General features: G+C 48.5%; 1 protein-coding gene across 3 annotated transcripts in view; it reads right to left on the bottom strand.

The window, feature by feature from the left end:
* Positions 1-18,301, bottom strand: part of HRAS (HRas proto-oncogene, GTPase) — a 40,166-nt gene that overhangs the window by 1,291 nt on the left and 20,574 nt on the right. Inside the window, exons 2-6 of one of the 3 annotated variants that reach the window (XM_038139809.1) lie at positions 18,057-18,125; positions 9,068-9,221; positions 4,317-4,495; positions 1,919-2,078; positions 1,084-1,208 (exon numbers count right to left, since the gene is read on the bottom strand). In XM_038139809.1, the coding sequence (XP_037995737.1) occupies positions 1,089-1,208; positions 1,919-2,078; positions 4,317-4,495; positions 9,068-9,178 (570 nt within the window). In that variant the 5' untranslated portion in view covers positions 9,179-9,221; positions 18,057-18,125 and the 3' untranslated portion in view covers positions 1,084-1,088. Of the gene's footprint in view, positions 1-1,083; positions 1,209-1,918; positions 2,079-4,316; positions 4,496-9,067; positions 9,222-10,671; positions 10,695-18,056; positions 18,126-18,301 lie in introns of those variants that run through there. The other 2 variants (XM_038139810.1, XM_038139808.1) reach the window with 2 other exon arrangements.

The raw sequence follows: 18,301 nt of genomic DNA, 5'->3' as shown, positions 1-18,301 counted from the left end.
AAGTGTCAAAGGAAATCTGCTGTTCATCTCCACCTTCACGAGACCCTTTTAACACCATCTCTGGATACAGCGCACTTCTCTTTAGGACTCCAGCAATTATTTAAAGGGGTCAAGGGCCAGTCCAGGTGCTTGGGAGAATCCCCAAAAGACACTAAGGGCAATGTTCATGCATGCATTTGTCCCAGTCCCAGACGTCCTTAGATACTGATCTCCTTGGTCGACTCATCCCTAGTTACCCCTCTCTAACTTTCTGCCATGAAGGAGTTGGTTACACAGACAGATGTTCCCAGGCCTTTCACTTAAAGCCAGCCAGCACATGCAGGGACAATAATAGGAACTCTCCCTGACTGCTATCCAGCAGTATTTTAAATAAACTCATAATTAAAAAAAAAAAATTGAGGAAAGAAAAAGAAAAACAGGCAAGTGAACATAAACAATCTGAAAAATACTGTTTCTGGCTCCAGCACACACAATTTATAAAAGCAAACAGCCCCCTTATGGCTAATTCTCAACATTGCATCAGTTCCAAATAGCCCAGGGGATTTATCTAATGGGGAAAACTCTTCTGAGGAACATGAGACTTGTCACAGTGAGACAGGTCTGCTCTAAAGCTTTAGGATGAGGCAATTTATATGAGTGCATTAGGAGGCAATGCACCCAGCCAGCTCTTCCTCTGAACCCTTCCAGAGCCAGTCTGGTGAGCATGCAGTGATCTGTACACCTTCAACACCAGCTTAACTCCTCTTTCAGAACAGCAGCATGGGAAGAAGCTTTCCTGGGGAAAGCACAACGAAATGTTATTTTTTTTAAATACTCAGTTGTATAGAATTTTGTGGCACAAAATGAGGGGGAGAAATAAACAACCCTTACCTGCCACACACTTCCTCAAGAAGTGGGAATTTTGACTTACCTATGTTTTCACAGAAAAACGCTATATCAATCTGAAAGGTGTTTCATTTACCAATACCTGCTGCTGAAATTGATCCTGTTGCACTTGTTTGTAGGCTAGTGCATCTGCACTCACCTCCTGCCCTGCTTCCAATGTTCCCCCACTGCACCTCATGCCCTGCTTCCACCACTTACCATAGTCACGATACCACACATTTACAGTTCATGCAGCCGGGGCCGCTCTCATCCGGGGGATTCAGCTTGCGCAGCTTGTGCTGCCGGATCTCCCGCACCAAGGTGTAGAAGGCATCCTCAACGCCCTGGGGAAAAAAACAGGGCTTGAGGCAGCTGCCCACTCTGAGGAGGGACAGTGGAGAGAGGAGAGGGCTTTGCTCACCAGCAAGGTGTCCCTAGCACTGTCCAGCAGTACAGATTCCAGAGTTAAAGGTACAGAACCAAGCTTGGAAGACTGGCAAGAACCTGAGTGTGGCCCTCAAACAGAGAGCAAGACTGAAAGAGCAACCATGAAGATAAGGATCTCTGAAGTTCCTGAGATTCATCAGCTCTCAGCAGTCTGAATGAGGTCTACCACCCAAGAGAAAAGCCACCGCTACACCACTGAAGGTGTCAGTTCCATTTCTACCTCTGTGCTCTGGGAGCTCCACATGGTCCTTTCAGCACTGGTATATTCTGCCAAAATAGACCATGGATGAGGTTAACCAAGTGACCTGAGCTCAGCTGACCTGCAGTGACTTTGGAGGTTATTCCAGAGCCTTGGAGAAAGCCCTGAGAAGACATCTTCACTGCTGCCACAGCATGATGGTGCACTTCTCATGATGGGAGGCTCAAGCCTGGACTGGGAGGGAACATCCTGAGGGAGGGAGCATTTAGCCTTGAGGAAGCAACTAAGCCCAGCCCTAACACCCATCTGTCTGCAAGGTGGTGCCTGCCCGTTCCTGCCCCTCCAGGGCAGCAATGGAGGAAAGAAAAGAAAAGAAAAAGAGCATTTTGTTTAAAAGTCTCCTCCTACCTGTCTGGTTTTGGCAGACGTTTCTATGTAGGGGATCCCGTAGCTCCGGGCCAGGTCCTGCGCTTGCCGGGTCTCCACTGTCCGCGCGGGGAGGTCACATTTATTCCCCACCAGCACCATGGGAACATCATCTGAGTCTTTCACCCTCTTGATCTGCTCCCTGAAAGAGGAGGAGGTGTGAAGTGAAGGAGCAGGTCCAGAACACTCCCCACCAGTTTCTTTGTGAAGATTTGACAGCTACCCCTCGCTCCTGTTGAATGCCTTGTGTTGAGCTTCCAGGAAAATGTAAATGACTATGGCACACAAGTGAGTAAATGGCAAAACAGTTAGGGCACTTCTGGAAATGAAAACTAAACATACTTCTGCTCTTTAAATACAGCTATTTACAAAACAACTTGAATTATGACAATCTAGATTAAGACATGAACTTAAGATAGTTTAAGTTAAATAAAAATGAATTCTCAAGCACTTACCAGTGCTATTTCCAACATTTTAGATCAAGTAATCCCCCCCCAAATGGGGGGAAAAAATAAAAAATCACCTGCAACCAGAATTTGCTGAGCTGATAAAGCAGCTTTTGGCAGCTGTAACCTTTTCTGCAGATGCACAGGCAGTATTTGCTCCCTTTCAGTTTAGTTCAGGTCACTCAAAGTTGAGAAACCAACTGGGAACTAAAAAAGCTGTAATGCTCACTTCTTCATTCCAACATTGGATCTAAAACTAGGTGGGCGAGGATGAGATCTATCACTTCTAAAAATCTGGAAGGCCATTATGACCACAAAAAATCCATTCAATTCCCTTCTGATAGATAATAACTTCCTTTGCTTAATAAATCATTTAACTTCAGATGCAAAACAGGTTTTTTTTTTTTTTGCTCATGGGTCCAGAACATTTAACATGGTTTTAATTTAACAAATAAAAGATTTAAAATGCCAATTTCTGCATTTTAATTGAATGCAAATCTCCATCCAAAGGCAGCTGGACATTCACACACAAAAGAATCAATCATCTTTTTTGAATGTAGTAGAACACAAAAATGAAGTCTGACTATATGCATGATATGCCATAAAGCCATTTAAATGTTCTGGGTAACATCCTGATCAGCAAATGCAAGTACTAAATTTAGTGCACAGGCTACACTTAGCTGAAAAGAGATACCTCCAAATGGTTACTAACCAGGGGGAGCCAGCATTTCTCTGGGGAATATTCTTTTAAAAGTGCAAACACAAAGAGCACAGGCTAAAGGAGATGAAAGCTAGTGATTTACATCATGATGGCTTGAAATCAAGCCACCCTACAAGCAATTCACAGGCACCAGCCCCAGCACAAGGATGAATGCTGCTCAATCCCTCAGGTGCTTTAGGAAAATCCCATCCTTTGTCCTTTGGTCCAGCTAAAAGAGGCCAAATTAGTGCACCTGTGCAGCTATTACACTGAACAGCCCTTTGGATGAGACTGAAATGTCTCAGCAGCTCCAAGCAATATCTCTGACTATGGAGCAAGGAAGGGATGTGCCTGTCCTTGGAACAACAGGATTACTGGGACCCTGGTTTACGATGAGGGACTGGGATACACAGTCCCTTGTGGGCAGTGACAGAGCAGGGACAGGCAGAGCCATCTCCTGCATCCTCTGCAAGTGCCTGCCATTGCAGCCAAGGCTCAGAAAAAGGCACAAGCAGAGTGATCCCTCCCTAAAAGTAGCATCGGGGTAAGCAGGAAAGATTGCTGCTGTGTTTACATCACCCCCTTGACTCTTCAGCTCTTCAGGGGTGACATCAACAGAGAGGAGAATTGGGATGGGTACTGGGATGGCGTCCCTGCTTCGTCACCACTTCCCCACACATCTGCTTGGGCAAATCACCTCACTGGAGCCCTGACTCCCCTTCTGCTCCATCTTTGCCCTGGTTGAAACCAACCTCCAGTGGGGCAGGAGTCTCCCCACACGTGTGCAGCTAGAAGACCACTGCCCGGTTGTGACAGTGGACAGCAAGGCAAGCAGCTCTCCCTGTCCTTCCCAGACTCCTCTCCCAGCTCTGGGGCCAGCAGAAGTCGCTGAGATCGATTGCGCTAACAAAGCAATTCCACTAATTAGGGAAGGAAGGGAGGGGGGTCATACAGGATCAGCTCTCTCTTTAGTCACCATAAACACTTAAACATTACATTACCAGGTCCCCAAAGGCCACAAGCAATCCCTTCGGAAGGGTTTTATTGGAGTCACTGACATTAGCCGGCTGCGCTGTCTCTTCCCTGGGGAATGGCCACTTGAGCTAATTGTCTTTGCTGGCAGTGTGTGCTTCCACTACAGGGCCTGACCTAAAAGGGTGGGCAGGAGAGTGCAGCAGCAAGGCCTCCCCTTTTCACAGGGCAAGAGGGAAAGGGCCCTTCCCAGGATACTGACCTATACTGGTGAATATCTTCAAAGGACTTGGTGTTGTTGATGGCGAAGACACACAGGAATCCTTCCCCCGTTCTCATGTACTGGTCTCTCATGGCACTGTACTCCTCCTGCCCTGCAGTGTCCAAGATGTCTAACAAACAGGTCTCTCCATCGATGACTACTTGCTTTCTGTAGGAATCCTGCAGGCCAGGAGAGGGAAAGGAAGGAGGATGCATTAAGGGAGGGCTTGGATCTGGCTAAACAAAGGGATGCAGCGAGTGCATCCCTGGGAAGATGCCAGGTCATGCTCTGCCTGTGTTCAGCTTCCATTAGTGACAACTCAATCTCTTTCAAAAATGGGAGGGAAAGGAAACATAATAAAAAAAAAAAAAAAAAAAACAAAGGAAAAATGGAGCAGCTAAGCAGGTTTCTCCTTGTCTGTCAGAACCACAGAGAAGACAGCTCCCAGCTTGCTCTCCTCATTCCCAGCCTTGCTGCTGGCAGACTAGGTGCAGCTTCATCTCTATCACACCACATAGCCCTCCACAAGTATTTCCTAAGCATTGTTTACTCTCAGCTCTAATTCCTTCTGTTGGATGAGGAAGGACACTCAAGAAAGGAGCTCTGGCCAACCAGGGCTTCCAGTCACTATCTGTGATCTGCAAGCCTGGAAGGTGTTTAAGATAACCTGGAAATCCAGTGCCTCCAATGCATCTCACATCAGGCACCAGAGGCAATACTGCCATCAGTAAGGTTTCAGACTGGGTTTGATGGTAAACCTCTTCTTTAAACCTCTTCTTTAAAGAAAAAAATAAAATAAAATCACACTGTGAACAGGGTGTTTCCCACAACCAGTCTGTGCCCAGAGGGCTCCATGAGAGGTAAGAACTATCCAGGCAGATCCTTTGAAGTTGGGGGTTTTCCCTGCAGCAAAGGCAATCACTACTTGTCATAGATGTGAGAAGGTCTGGAAATCACCTAGAGCATCCCTCAAAAGGTTTCATTTTCACAGCAGGCTCCCCAAAGCACTGCTCCTCCCCACTATGCTTCTCCCTGTGCTCAGTCTCATCAGCTGGGATGCTGTGGGGCAGCCCTGCACGGAGGACATCCCTCATCCCTCTCCAACAGCCATCCTCTGTGGACAGTGCAGCATCCCCAGCTGTCAGCAAGAGAAGGAAGCCAAAATGAAAGGTATGAAAAAGGTACAAGTCAGCAGTACAACCACACAGTGCTTTGCAGCCACTCGCAGAGGCTACGGCTGCAGTTTAAAATTAATTCAAATGTCGGCAGCTCTTCCAACAACCACAACAATGTTATCAGATGAGCTTTGCAGGTCTGCAGACAAACAGCTGACACAGCAAAGGGCACCAACAGGACCGGCAGCAGCACAGAAAGAGAATGGGGCCAACATGGCCTCTGTCCTTTGGTTCATTACAGCAACGTCATTTGTTGAGGCTAATTTAAGTCTTTCCTCACCTTGCAGAGAGGACTGTGAAATCAGAGATGAGATCTGCTCTGCCACGACCTTCTCAGCTGTGCCTTCCCAAAAAGTGGACTGCTGACCCATTGAGAATAAGCATGGAGTGAAAGGCTGGCTTTCAGCCAACTGCTCTGAAGGCAAGTGGCAGGCTGCCCTGCAGGAATGTGCTCCCATTTCTAATCAATAATGTATCTGGAGCCTCCTTTGTGCAAGGGGACCTGAGTGCCTTCTCTGCCCCACAAAGCATCCTCCCACCTCTGCACCTTGGCTTGGGACAGAGGACCAGCCTCTCAGCACACATGTTCACAGTTAATTGCCAAGTCCCCAGTTCCAGGATGTTTTACCAGCACCCAGCATGCTGACAGAGAAGAGATCCCACACCTCAGCTCAGGTCATCAACAGGCTACCCATAAGGCCAGCCAGCTGGCTTACAAGGCAGAGACATAAAACAATCTTGCAGAGGGTGCTTTGCAAAGGAAGGGGACAAGCTCTCACTATCAATGCTTTGTGTACAGCTTCATTCGATCTCCCCCTCCCCAGGAAGCTCAGGATGGCAGCTCAGCTGTCCTTGCCACACGACCAGGTGACATGGCTGCCACTAGCCCACACCAGCACACTGCAGCCTCAGCCCTTCTCTGCAGCCCTGTATGTCCCACCCCACCCTGAGCAGAGGGGAATGCAGCCAGACCCAGCTGTGAAGTGCCCGGCAGCAGAAACATCATCTGTCTGGGGTTCAGACTCAAGATCCCAGGCGGATGCCAGGAGCATCCCAGCTGTGCTAGGGGACCAGGCCAAGAGGCCCATTTGCTAAGCACTACAGTCAGGATATGACCAGAGGTTTGGGCAGCCCATTACTAGCTAGCTGCTAAGAGCTGGAAGAATAAACCAGAGAATTTCTCAACAGAGTGAAACTCTTTATTCCATCCCTGCTTATCCACCATGGGACAATGCCAATGGCATACCCTTTCTTGCTGCCTTGGCCCTCCTGTTCCCAAAACGAAGGTCCTAAGGCTCCTTGGCAGCTCAAGAGCTGGCCTGTGAGAGTGTGCTGTGGTGGGGTGCACAGCGTTGAGTTACAGAGCCAAACGTTTGCACTGGTGAATCAGGAGGGTAGGAGGGGAGCAGATACCCAGTCAGGGTCTTTACCCCCGACTCCTCCTGCTCTGAGGAACATCTTCTCAGTGCACCTTTGCAGCACAGCCTGTGCTCAATCCATGTGGGCAGTGGGCAACGCCTTTGCTCCATGCACGTATCATCTTTTCCCCCCCTTTTTATCCTGCTCGTTTCAGCATTGTTGTGCTGCTTGTTAGCTGGCTGAACAGTCATAGTCAGCTCCTGGGCATGATCCAAAGCAGCTTAGTCACAGGAAGGTGGTTTGTTGGTCACATTTGGATGGCTGGCAGGTAGCTCTCGGTCTCTTAAATCCCCATAAAATGAAACATAATTAAGAGGAATCACCTTGAAATGAATCAGTAGTTGGCCAGGGTAGCAGGGAAATCAGGGCACAACCAAGGGAGCTGCAAAGGCATCAGGGCTGGTGGTACCCGCAGGTGGAAAAGTACCAGGGGCGAGAGGGCTGAAGAGCAGCTTGTGGCAGCTTTTGGAAGAGGAGAAGAACAGAATGGGGCTGGAGTGAACAGTGGAGGAGAGAGCAGGCGTCTCCCAGAGCACTGCAGAAGTGCGTAGGGTGAAGAGGGTGTGCTGGGAAATGCCATGCAGGGTTTACATTCCCTGCTGCCTGTTTACATGGAGAAAATTCCCTGCAGGGTATGTACAGGGAGAAGGCAGCTGGAGACAAAAACCACAGGATGCCAAAACCCAACACATCACTGGGTAAGAGTTGCCTCTGCCCACCTAAGGTCCAAGAGAGGATGCATCCTTTCAGATGTCTCCCCAGGGAGGGTGCTCTCCATGAACCTTCTTTTAGCAAAAAACAACCTGGAATGGGTTTTTGAGAAAAGTATACAATACTACTGGGGACAGCCACATGAGGGGAGAGGAGCTGGGGACAAAGGCAATTGCATCCATAAGCAAGGAGACTCAGGAGCCCTAAATTAAATTCCAGTCTCTGCCACGGACGTTCTAGGTGACCTTGGCCAAATGATGTAATAGCACGTGCTTTTTAAGTGCTTTCTCTCCTTCCCGTCTGTAGGACTGTAAGACTATTTCTGCCTTTCTACTAAGCCTTGTCTTGCTTGTTTATGTAAGTTGTAAGCTCTTCAGGGTGGGGACTACACACACAACACCTACCAGAATAGATTTCTCATCCCAGCTGGGGCCTTTAGCCATTATGATAATAATAACTGCAGAAACCACAGCTGCATTTATACACATCTGGTAGACAATCCTTTAGGACTGCAGACAGGGAGGTTGTTGTCCAAGAGGCGTGACAGAGCTGCAATTTGCCTTCCCAGGGTGGACTTTACTCCTCGTGCAGCGCAGTGGCTACTGCCTACATCTCACCCAACAATCTCACCCATGCAGAGGTTAATTAGCACATCACTAACCGTGGTGAAAGCAGATGGAGAATGGAATATATTTTTGAAAAATTAAAGAAAATAATAATAGGACAATGGATACTGAAGACTGAATCCCTCTCTGCTCCCATACAGCCTGTGAGGACCACAGGGTCCCTGCCTGCTTCTTCAGGCAGGGTGCTGAGCTAGATAGGTCAGTGCTGCCATCCAAACCGACTGAGACACACACATCAGCCTTTAACTCCTTGTGAAGAGGCAGAGGCAGCACTCTGGGAGCCACAGCAGTTCCGCTGCTCAACACGTCTTGCTCAAACTGCAAGACATAACATACATAATACAACCAAGCTCTGATAAAACCCATTTCATCAGTAAAGCTCAAAACATCCTGTAGACAAAGTCAATACATTTACTCTGATTTCACAGGAGGAGAAATGGAAGCACAGGCACAAAATGGCTCTTCAATTCTAAACCTTTAATGCCTCCCTACGTTGTCATCTCATCAGAAAGGAAGACTTTTGTGCTGCCTCTCAGCCCCTGCCCTGCTCTGCCTGTCTCTGCTGCCTCCCATGTCACCTCTCTTCAGCAGATACCACTGCCCTTCTGCAGGAGATGTTAAGTCAGTCTCTGCGACCGCTGAACACACACACACACACACAGAGACACAAAGTGACTCAGAATAGCTCTGCAAAGCAAAGGAACATCCCTGCTCAAGTTCAGACTTGAGACCAAACTGAGCATGCTCTAGGTTGGAGACAAGGTGGAGAAGGAAGAAGAAAACATGCAGACAGACCAACCCCATGCCCAGAGCCACTTACCTCTATTGTGGGGTCATACTCATCAACAAAATGGTTCTGAATGAGCTGTATCGTCAAAGCACTCTTCCCAACACCACCTGCTCCCACCACCACCAGCTTGTATTCAGTCATCTTCCAGCTGACCCCAGCTCAGGACTTCCAGGAGCACCACCACCTGCAAGGACAAACATGGTCACTATACTAAGAGAGGTTACTTTATAATGGGCAAAATAATCCATCAAACCAAATACAGAAACTCTGTTCATCCTGTGGTCTGTTGCAATCCTTCAGCCTGACCATCTGGATGCAAACTTCACAGGTTCCTTGAGCAAACTTCAAGAGGTAGGAGAGCATTACTGATGAGAAAACAAGAGGTACAGGCTGTGTACATCAACCCCTAAAGTAACCAGTTTAAGAAGTCTGGTTTTGCAGAAGTGCTCAGCACTGTCCCCGATTTACCTTATCTCAAGCTGATGATCTGAAATCTTTAGATAGATTTGAAACCCCTGCCCAACGAGGCTGGGATGTCAATTCCCACAAGAGCAGGAGAGAAGGTCCAGCCCTGCCCAAACATGTTGTGACCTCCATGTCTTCACCCTCAAGGCTGTGTCAAACCTCAAACCACACAGTAGGGTTGAGACGGTGGCACATCCACACCCTCTGCCTGTCCTCCAGCTAAGGGTGCTGCTATCGTGAGAGGAAGGACTGCAGAAGGGGCATCCCTGCTCCCTGAGCTCAATTTGGCAAACCCAACAGGAGTTGAAGAGATGCTGTCACAAAAGGTGCTGACTGACAATGATGGTTAGGGTGAGGATGAGCAAACCACACTTCTGCAGTACTGTGTGCCTCCCATGGCCCTTTAGCAGCAGAAGATTCACATCCCCCCAGCTTCTCCCTTAAATTTCTGCTCCAAGTCTGCTGAGAAAGAGGAACTAACTCAGGAAGATTACAAAACCCCAAAGGTATAAATAGAAATCCACCCTCGTTGGACTGCAGCCCCTGCCCACTCAAAGTCACTCCAGGGTCAGATCTCTTTCTCAGCCACCATCTGCAGGCTCTGGGGAACCCACCCAAAATGCAGCAGGTAGCAGAAAGACAAGCTCACAGTTCCCCTTGTCAGTACCCTTCAGTATTCACAGGGTTTAGAAGCCCTTCCTGCATCCTCCCACCCCAGACAGTTAAATCACTCCACCCTCCTCCCCAGGCTTGTCAGCCCTGATCCTAAACTTTGGAAGCTGCTACAAACTGTGGCAGCAAAGGCTGCTCTAGACCACTACCACAGCTGATGCATTTGCTAACACAGCAGAGATCTAATGGCAGGGAAGCCAGAACTTTTTGCCTTCAATCCCCACCTGACTGCAACCCAAAACCACACAGGCAGTTCCATCTCTGTGCAATCAGACACAACCACCTCTTGCCAAGGCCCTTTATTGCTCAAGCCCTTCTCAGCATCCAGAATCCTAAAGAAGGGCAAACGAGGGGGTGCAGAAGAGCAACCAGGTGACAAATATGATGCCAAGCAGGACCTGTGATTTGCTGTGCTGGAGAAGCAGTTAAACACAATGGAAAAGTGGTGATGGTGGGGGGAAATGAAGTGCAAATCATGTCATAGCCTAGGTGCCCACCTGAAAGTGACACTGGTTCCTCTGAAAGTCCAATGTGCCTGTGTTCTGGCAGTCAGGGAAGAACTGCAGATTGAAAGCAATAGGAGAGAGTCTACGTGATCTCACTAATTGACTGTGCACATATGTCACTCTGCTCCATTAATGCATGCCTTCACATATATGTTGTTCTCACATGCACAGCTTCTCAGGGACTAGAGAGATCCCCACCCCAGGCTTCTCATCTCTCTGGGAAGAGACAGGATGAAAAGGGGACTGAGGAGCAAATGTGGACTGACCATCTCCACCAGCATGGCTGTCGGGGAGGGAATCGCTCCTTCAGCAAACAGCTTCACAGCTGAACACAGAGGGGTCCTGGGGGTCTGAAGGAACACTGCCACTATATCCCACCTTTCATTACAGAGCAGGGAGATCTCCATCCCCCAGCAAAACACATGGACTTTCCTCTGCATCTGAAGATGAAGCGGGTACCACAAAGATGCTCAAGGAAAACAGTACAACTGCCCAGGCTTGTAGGACTTGCTGAAGCAGTGAGAAAAGCTTTGACTCCCCAGGGAAGGAGAAGACATAAGTTCTCTACGAGGGGGTTCTCCCTCAAGACCACCCCAGTGGAAGACACTGCCTATTCCTTTGAAAGACCCCCAGCCCACACAGCCATAGCAGCTTTATGGTTCACACTGCAGCAGGAGGTGGGGGACACAGTGGTCACCCACATTAGCTTGAGCACCTTTCCCTGCTCCCGACATCAGCTGAGCTCCATTGCACAGCAAAGGGGCAACCACACATCACCAAGCCCTGCATATCAGCACATTAGCACAGAGTTTTAAGGTCTGGCTCCTCCACAGAAACACAAACCCACAGCTTCTTGTACCCCACACACCCAAGAGGCAGGGAAAATAAAGGGGGCAAAGGAGCTATTGCTACTCCCCGCTTGTGGCCCGCCCGTGGACAATTCCCATGCAAGAGCTCTGCAATGCTGGTGTTTGCTCACTGACACCATCCCTCAAAGGTGCTGTCACCTCAGCTAACTCTCCACTGCTCTGCCATCCTCGCCCCTGCAGTGGCAGGAGAGATTCTGCAGCTCGCAAAGGAGGGCAGGTCCAGCCTACCTGCTCCACACCATTGCTGTAAAACATGTCCTAATGCAGAGGGAGAGCATGGGGAATGATGGACAGCTCTGGGCATGAGAGCTGCCCCAATTCATGTGGGCTAAAATCAATGCTTAGGGGAGCTCACTTCCTTTCCCCAATGCAAGCTCCTCTGGGGCAGTGTGCAGACCCAACAGCTCACCAGGGTATGGGCAAATTCCATGGAAAGATGCAGCCTAGCCAAAGGCTGCAGGGAAAGCAGAGATTTCAATATGGCCAAACTCTAGCACAGAGCTGGGCAGAACGGGTCCTATCCTTAAGCTTACCAACACCATCTCATAACTCCCCCATCACACTTTTTGCTCTTGAAGATGGGAAGAGCAAGGCTGCTCTTTGATGCACCCATGGTTTCAACACAGGGGTGGCTGTTCCTCAGTGCCACAAAAACATCACCACCACCATAGGGGCTAGTTCAAGGAACAACCATCCCAAAAGCAACATTTCTGGCTTCCTATAAAACAGACATAGGGAAGAGAGAGTGGAGTTCCTGTCAGAGAGATGGTAACAGACACCCCAGTTTTCATGCTGGTGACACACCGGATGGAGGTTTACAGCCTGTTGGTGGTTGTGAAAGCTTCTCCTGATGCGAGGATTTCCAGTTTCTATTGCTCAGCAGCCAACACAGAGCCCACACACAGCTGACCACAAAATAACAGAGTGAAACACAAAAGCACAGCCTCCCAGTCCCACACAGAGCAGGAACAATGCTTCTTCCATCTTCTGCAAGGTCTTCAAGATCTGAAAGTCTGATCCAGGTCACCATCTAGTGTTTCCCTAAATCCAAATTTATCACCTCTGCAGCACTCCACTACTACACCCCCCAAAAGCCACACACAGGGCTGTCAAGCAACAGCTGAGAGAGCGAGCAAGGAGGAGAGCAGTTCCAGGAGCGCCGTCTGGAAAGAGGAGGGCTGAGATCCACGTGCCAAGCCAAGAGCCCCAGCGTGGAGCTGAAGCTGCTGCTGCTGTGTTTCCTGACCTCGTGGATTTTCTCCTTTAGCGAGAGGGCTCCTGGCTCCCGTTCAAAGCTGTCTAGGAAAGCCTCGCCGAGTGCTTCCGCCTGGCAGCAGCAGCTGCTCCCAGCCCAGTAGCCAGAGCCACACAGCTCTAGCAAACAGGAGCCATCTGCCAGCCTTGAGCAGGACGTGGGGAGAGCAAGCACCCAGCCCCAGTGGACACCAACATCCTACCTTTGTCTCACAGGGAGGGGATGGAGGCGTGGGTGAGGGCAGCACCTCTCCTGCCTGCACATGCTGGGTGGCAGCATGGAGGCCCTGCCTGCAGAAACAAGGACCAAGATGCTTGGCAGAAGCTGTCACAGGGCTAAGACCTAAAGTAGGCTACAGGTGTTACCCAGAGATCAAATTGTGTCCTGCAAAAAATAACCTGATCTTCTTCACTGTCCCTGTTCTCTAGCCTAGAAAGGTGGTTTGGGAGACCTGACTGTGAAGCCTCCAGAAACTCACTCAGCAGAGGTTAGGAACTCAAGGGGCTCGGCCCCACCAGTACATCCCATCTCACCACCACAGCTCCAACAAGAGCTCGGGCATCAAGTGGAAGGGATACTCAGTGGGTTTCTAACACATTCACCACAAGGGAGAATCTGACACCCTTCCAAATAGAATAACCAACTGAAGGAGCTTTGTCTGTGTCCCTCGTTTCCTCTCAGCAGTTTGCTTCTCTCCCAGGACAGGCAGCAAGCAAGCTAAACAAGTCAAGAGACAGATTTTTGCACAATACTTCTGTAGGAAGGCCAGCTATGCCAGAAGTTTTACACCTGTTCATTATTGAGCATTCACCATCACTGCACCTGCCCACTGGGAGTTTCTGCATTTAAAGGCATCAGAAGTCAGATTCAACTCTGCAAATCTCTTTGGACTCATGTCAGACCAGCACCCTTTCCTCCAAAGCCCTGTCCAGAGGAGCCATATGACTGCAAATGCCACTGTGTTTGATTCTGTTTCCCTTCAGCAGAGATGCCCTGCAGGCAGAAATGGCCTGCAGTCCTCTAGAACAACACCCATGCCAGTTTTACACCAGCAGTCATCCACACCCACACATCAGGAATCCTACTCGGTGATCTCTGAGCATTGATAAAACAAATCTTGTTGGCTTACCCCCCAACTGTCCAGTCTCCTCCATTTGCTCATGCACAAGACTGTCATCAACATCGCAAAGCACAGCCTGCAGAAGGACTGAAGGAGCCCTTCCAGGGGTGTGAAATGCCACCTTTTGTTTTCACTCAAGGACCAAAATGCTGATGTTCTCTATGGCCTGTCTGGCCCCAAAGAGATTAGGGAACTGAGGCTGGCAAGCTAATGCTCTGTTATGAAGCCTATCCAGTGCTTCATATTAATTTACTTGTTGCTTTTTAAATCAACAAGTGAGCTACAAATCTAACCAATTGTGCCTGTTGTTGGCTTGCTGTCTGTAAACCTGCATACTCAGACAGTGCACCTTACAGATGAAAACAGAGAAAGGGATGCCAAAGAGAGAATAAAAGTTGCAAATACTGGCCCTGCTTTGGAGAGATGACTTGGAGATAATAAATGTCTTCTATTAGGGGGGAAAAAAAGGGAAAAAAAAGCCAAAAAGGAGCAGAATGCCTTCTTCTATCCTCTGCTAGCTCTTCAAGATCTGAAGGAAAAGGCAGCCTGTCCCAAGGGACTGAGCACAAAAATATTGCTGCAGAGGAAAGGAAGAAAAGGGGTAAAGAATGACATAACATAGGAGGCTCAAAATACAGATGCACATTCAAGGAGAAACCTGTGAGGAAGAACAGCAGAAAGCTGCAGGTAGGTCCCAGGGATAGGCAGGTCTGGAAGGGAGGGATTGCCTCTCCACAGCAGCCATAAACATCTCCCAGCAGCAATGTGCAAGCCTCAGCTTTGCACAAAGTCTTGAACAGGCATGGACTGGTCACTGCACCAAGCCCAACCCTCATGGTTTCCAGTCAAAGCACCTCTGGCAACACAAGCCCTCTGCCAGAGACTACCCAACCACAAAGGGCTTGGGAAAATATGGAAGGACAAAGGAAAATAAGACAGTATCATTCTCTCCAGAGCTGCTACCTGTTCTCTGCTCCCTGGTTTCTGCTTCAGCTGTCAGAGATTTAAGTAAAAGACAAAGCTGTGCAATCACCTGCTGTTGGCAGTAAGAGAGTGCGACTACACTGTTCTTGCTTTCCCTCTCAAAAAGTAAAAATTCTTCAAAAAGTTTTTTGTTGGCAGTTTATTCCAAGAAAAAAAAACAACTGGTAGGTACCTATAATAGCAAACCCAAAATACCCAAAATAGCAAACAACCAAAATCAGTCAGTAACACAATAAACCCAGAGAAGAAACCAGCCACACAAGAGCTCTCCTCTGGATGAAGAAATTGCCCATGCACCCCACTCTCCACACCCAATACAGGCCATCGAAATTACTATTTTCTAAAGAAAGATGAGCAGGCCCATTATCTCAGAAACTTATAAGTCAGGACTGCTCGTGCCCATGTCTCCAGCATCATGAATGGGGCACGAGGAGCAGCACGCAGTCAGGAAACTCTGGAAGGTGCTGGGATATGCTTGAGAATCATGGTGGGACCTTCACCTCCCACCACCACCACTCTATTTGTCTCCCTGATCCCGACTTACTCATCCCACCACAGTCTCTGCAGAAGAACCAATCTTCCAAGCTAACTTCCACAGAGGAAAAGCACACTGCTCTGTGGGTTAACTGCTGCCAACCCACAGAAAGGGTGAAAGAAACAGGCAAGCAAATGATACAACCCACACCACTGCTGAACAGAGACCCTTAAAAAAAAAATCACATGCAGATGGGAGAGACCACCTGTGCTAGCACCCAAGTCACAGTTCTCTGCATCTGGCAGGGCCTGCGATGTGAAAAAACTGAAGACAGTTATTAAATTACACTTGTGATTTATGATCCAACACTTCAGCGCTCTTTGAGAGTCTACATGAGCAAGAGTAACCTGCATAAGGAAGGAGACTGGAGTTGTGTCTGAAAGTTGGTAAAGATGGCTAACAAAGGCATGAAGAGGCCACAGTGCAGGACAGGACAATGTGAGACACTTAAAAAACCTGAACTCCTATCTTGCAGTCAGGACTCAGGACCTAGTGTTGAACATACCAACGTGTGTAGGAAAGCAGTGTGAAGGAGGAAAAGCTCTCACTGTGGAGATGCAGAAGGCTGCAAACTGCCAGGACTCCTCCACTTTCATCTCCACTCCAGCCTCCCAGGGCTGAGCAGGTGGTTCAGAGGCAAACACTTCCCTGCCTGGGTTGGCACCCCTCCACCTGACCCTAGAAAAGAGACTTCTCTCAGGCCTCCCAGCCTTTTTCAGAAAAACTAACGGTACTCAGCACAACAGAGCTCAAGAGAAGAGGCAACTTTTAACTTTCCTTTACATTAAAATCCCACCCATAAGCACTAATGGGATGCATGAAAGGCAGTGTGATATATCTTGAGTATATAAAAAGATGGGCAGGTACCCAGGAAGCATTAAAACAAGACCCATATTATAGATGATGGTAAATGTTAAGTGTTAAAACACGTGGTACACAACCATGAACCCAGGCTCTGAACAATCTCTTGGCTTGCCAGTCTCAGTACCAAATTGTATTGATTTTCCCACAAGATATAAGGTGCAATGAAGTAGAAACTTGGGGCAGATGAGTATGCAGCATCAGTGTAAATGGATCTCTGTAATTACAGCTATTAGAGAATATCAGGCTTTAGGGGAAAACACTGCCCAGCAATGGTGTGGAATTACAAGAGATGCTGTCTCCAGGCTGGTTTCCTAAGGTACCTGGTATGTCCTGCCTGGTCCTCTTGGTGATGAAAGGAGCAGCTGCAGGCAAGCTGCTGGGGAAAGGTCCAGCCTCTCCCGTGCCCAGGGGTCCTGTCATCATGCTAGGGCAGGTTGCAGCCATCTGGCTCTGCTGCAACAGCACAAGAAGGGACAAATTCAGATCTCACTACTAAGCTGCAAGCGATGGAGCACCCAGTGCTAGAGTGGAGGCGGCCATGCATGAACAGAAACACCATCCTACTCACTGCAGAGGCAGGCAAGGGGATGCAAACAAGCCAAGAGACTGGCCCAAAGCCATCAATGGTGGTAAAGCTGGGAACTGAATTCAGGCCATGTGATTTCCCATCTGGGGTTTTCACCTGAGACAAAAAAAAAAAAAAAAAAAAAAAAAAAAAAAAAAAAAAAAAAAGGAGAAACAAAAAAACCCCAGAAGTTTTGGATGGGAAAGCTGTTGGTCTCCTGCTGAGTCTTTGTGTTGGGCTGTCAGAGCTGGCAGCTCATCCCCAGCTCAGCTTCCCAAGGCAGAGCCAATTGGGGAGGCAGGGTACATCAAGTGGGAAAGCACAGAGTACTGTAAGAGAGGCCCTGCTCTCCAATTATCCTGATGAAATCACAATTAGGTCATGGGCACAGGCAGCCAGCAGAGAGGCAGATGCTCTGATCCACAGTTAAGCACCCAGAGATGCAGGTAGGGCCGAGAGCAGAGGGGCAGGCTCTGCTCACCTGAAGCCCAGCTACAAGAAAGAGGGAAGGTGGCCACCTACATCACTTAAGAAAAGGGCCTCCCAACCTGAGCACCACTAATGCACAGCAAAAAAAGTACCCCAGAGTCAAAAAACACACTCTCCCTATGAGCTTTCTGCTCTCCTCCCCTTCCCTACCCTTCCTTATTCCTCCCAAACAACTGTTGACAAAGAAAAATTAGGAAACCAATTTCAGGAAATGCATACAAGCCCTTTTCACTGAGAAGAATTTGCAATGGAAATAGATATGGTTGTTCAACTTCCTGCTGGCTTTAAATCCCAACACATGTATTTTACCAGCAAACAGATGAATAAGAAAACAGGGTAGTTGCACCTGGGAAGTTTCAAGAATTGTTTTGATAATGCTTTTAGGTGTTTGTTTTGGTTTTTTGTTGGGTTTTTTTAGCCATTAATGGTTAAGAGATTTTTTAAAGGTCAGTTTTTGGAGCAAAATAGGGTTTATAAGAATTTGAATTGGTGAACTCTAGTCTCCAGAAATAAAATGGTTCACAGAGCACATGTCCTATTGCACTACAGCTCCTGCAGCAGAAAGTTCCAGACAGCCAGTGCCATTGGGTTTGGGTGATAAAAGGTGGAAGCTGTTGGCCAGCAGCATAAAAGCAGACAAATGAGTATCCTGGGACAGCAGGAGCCCAGTCTGCTCCTGCCCATGGGGCACTCACCCTCTGGATGGCTAACGAGCTTCCACAGAGAAATAGGGTCCTCTCTTCTGGGAATGGTTCAAGTTCCCCCTAGAAGAAGGAATACAGAGCAGGAATGAGAGGGATCCCTCTCTGCCACAACAGACAGTCCTGGCTGTTTGGACTCAGGCAGATCTCAGGACACACTTTGGTTAGTAACCAAGTTGGCTACCTCAGCTTCCCTGGACAGCACTTAGGATCTTGTACTGAAAGAAGAAAGAGCCAGC

Source organism: Motacilla alba, chromosome 5 (assembly GCF_015832195.1).
Source record: "Motacilla alba alba isolate MOTALB_02 chromosome 5, Motacilla_alba_V1.0_pri, whole genome shotgun sequence".
Lineage (NCBI taxonomy): Eukaryota > Metazoa > Chordata > Aves > Passeriformes > Motacillidae > Motacilla > Motacilla alba.
Note: the sequence above shows the minus strand (reverse complement) of the source record. Positions and strands in the feature narration are given on the sequence as shown.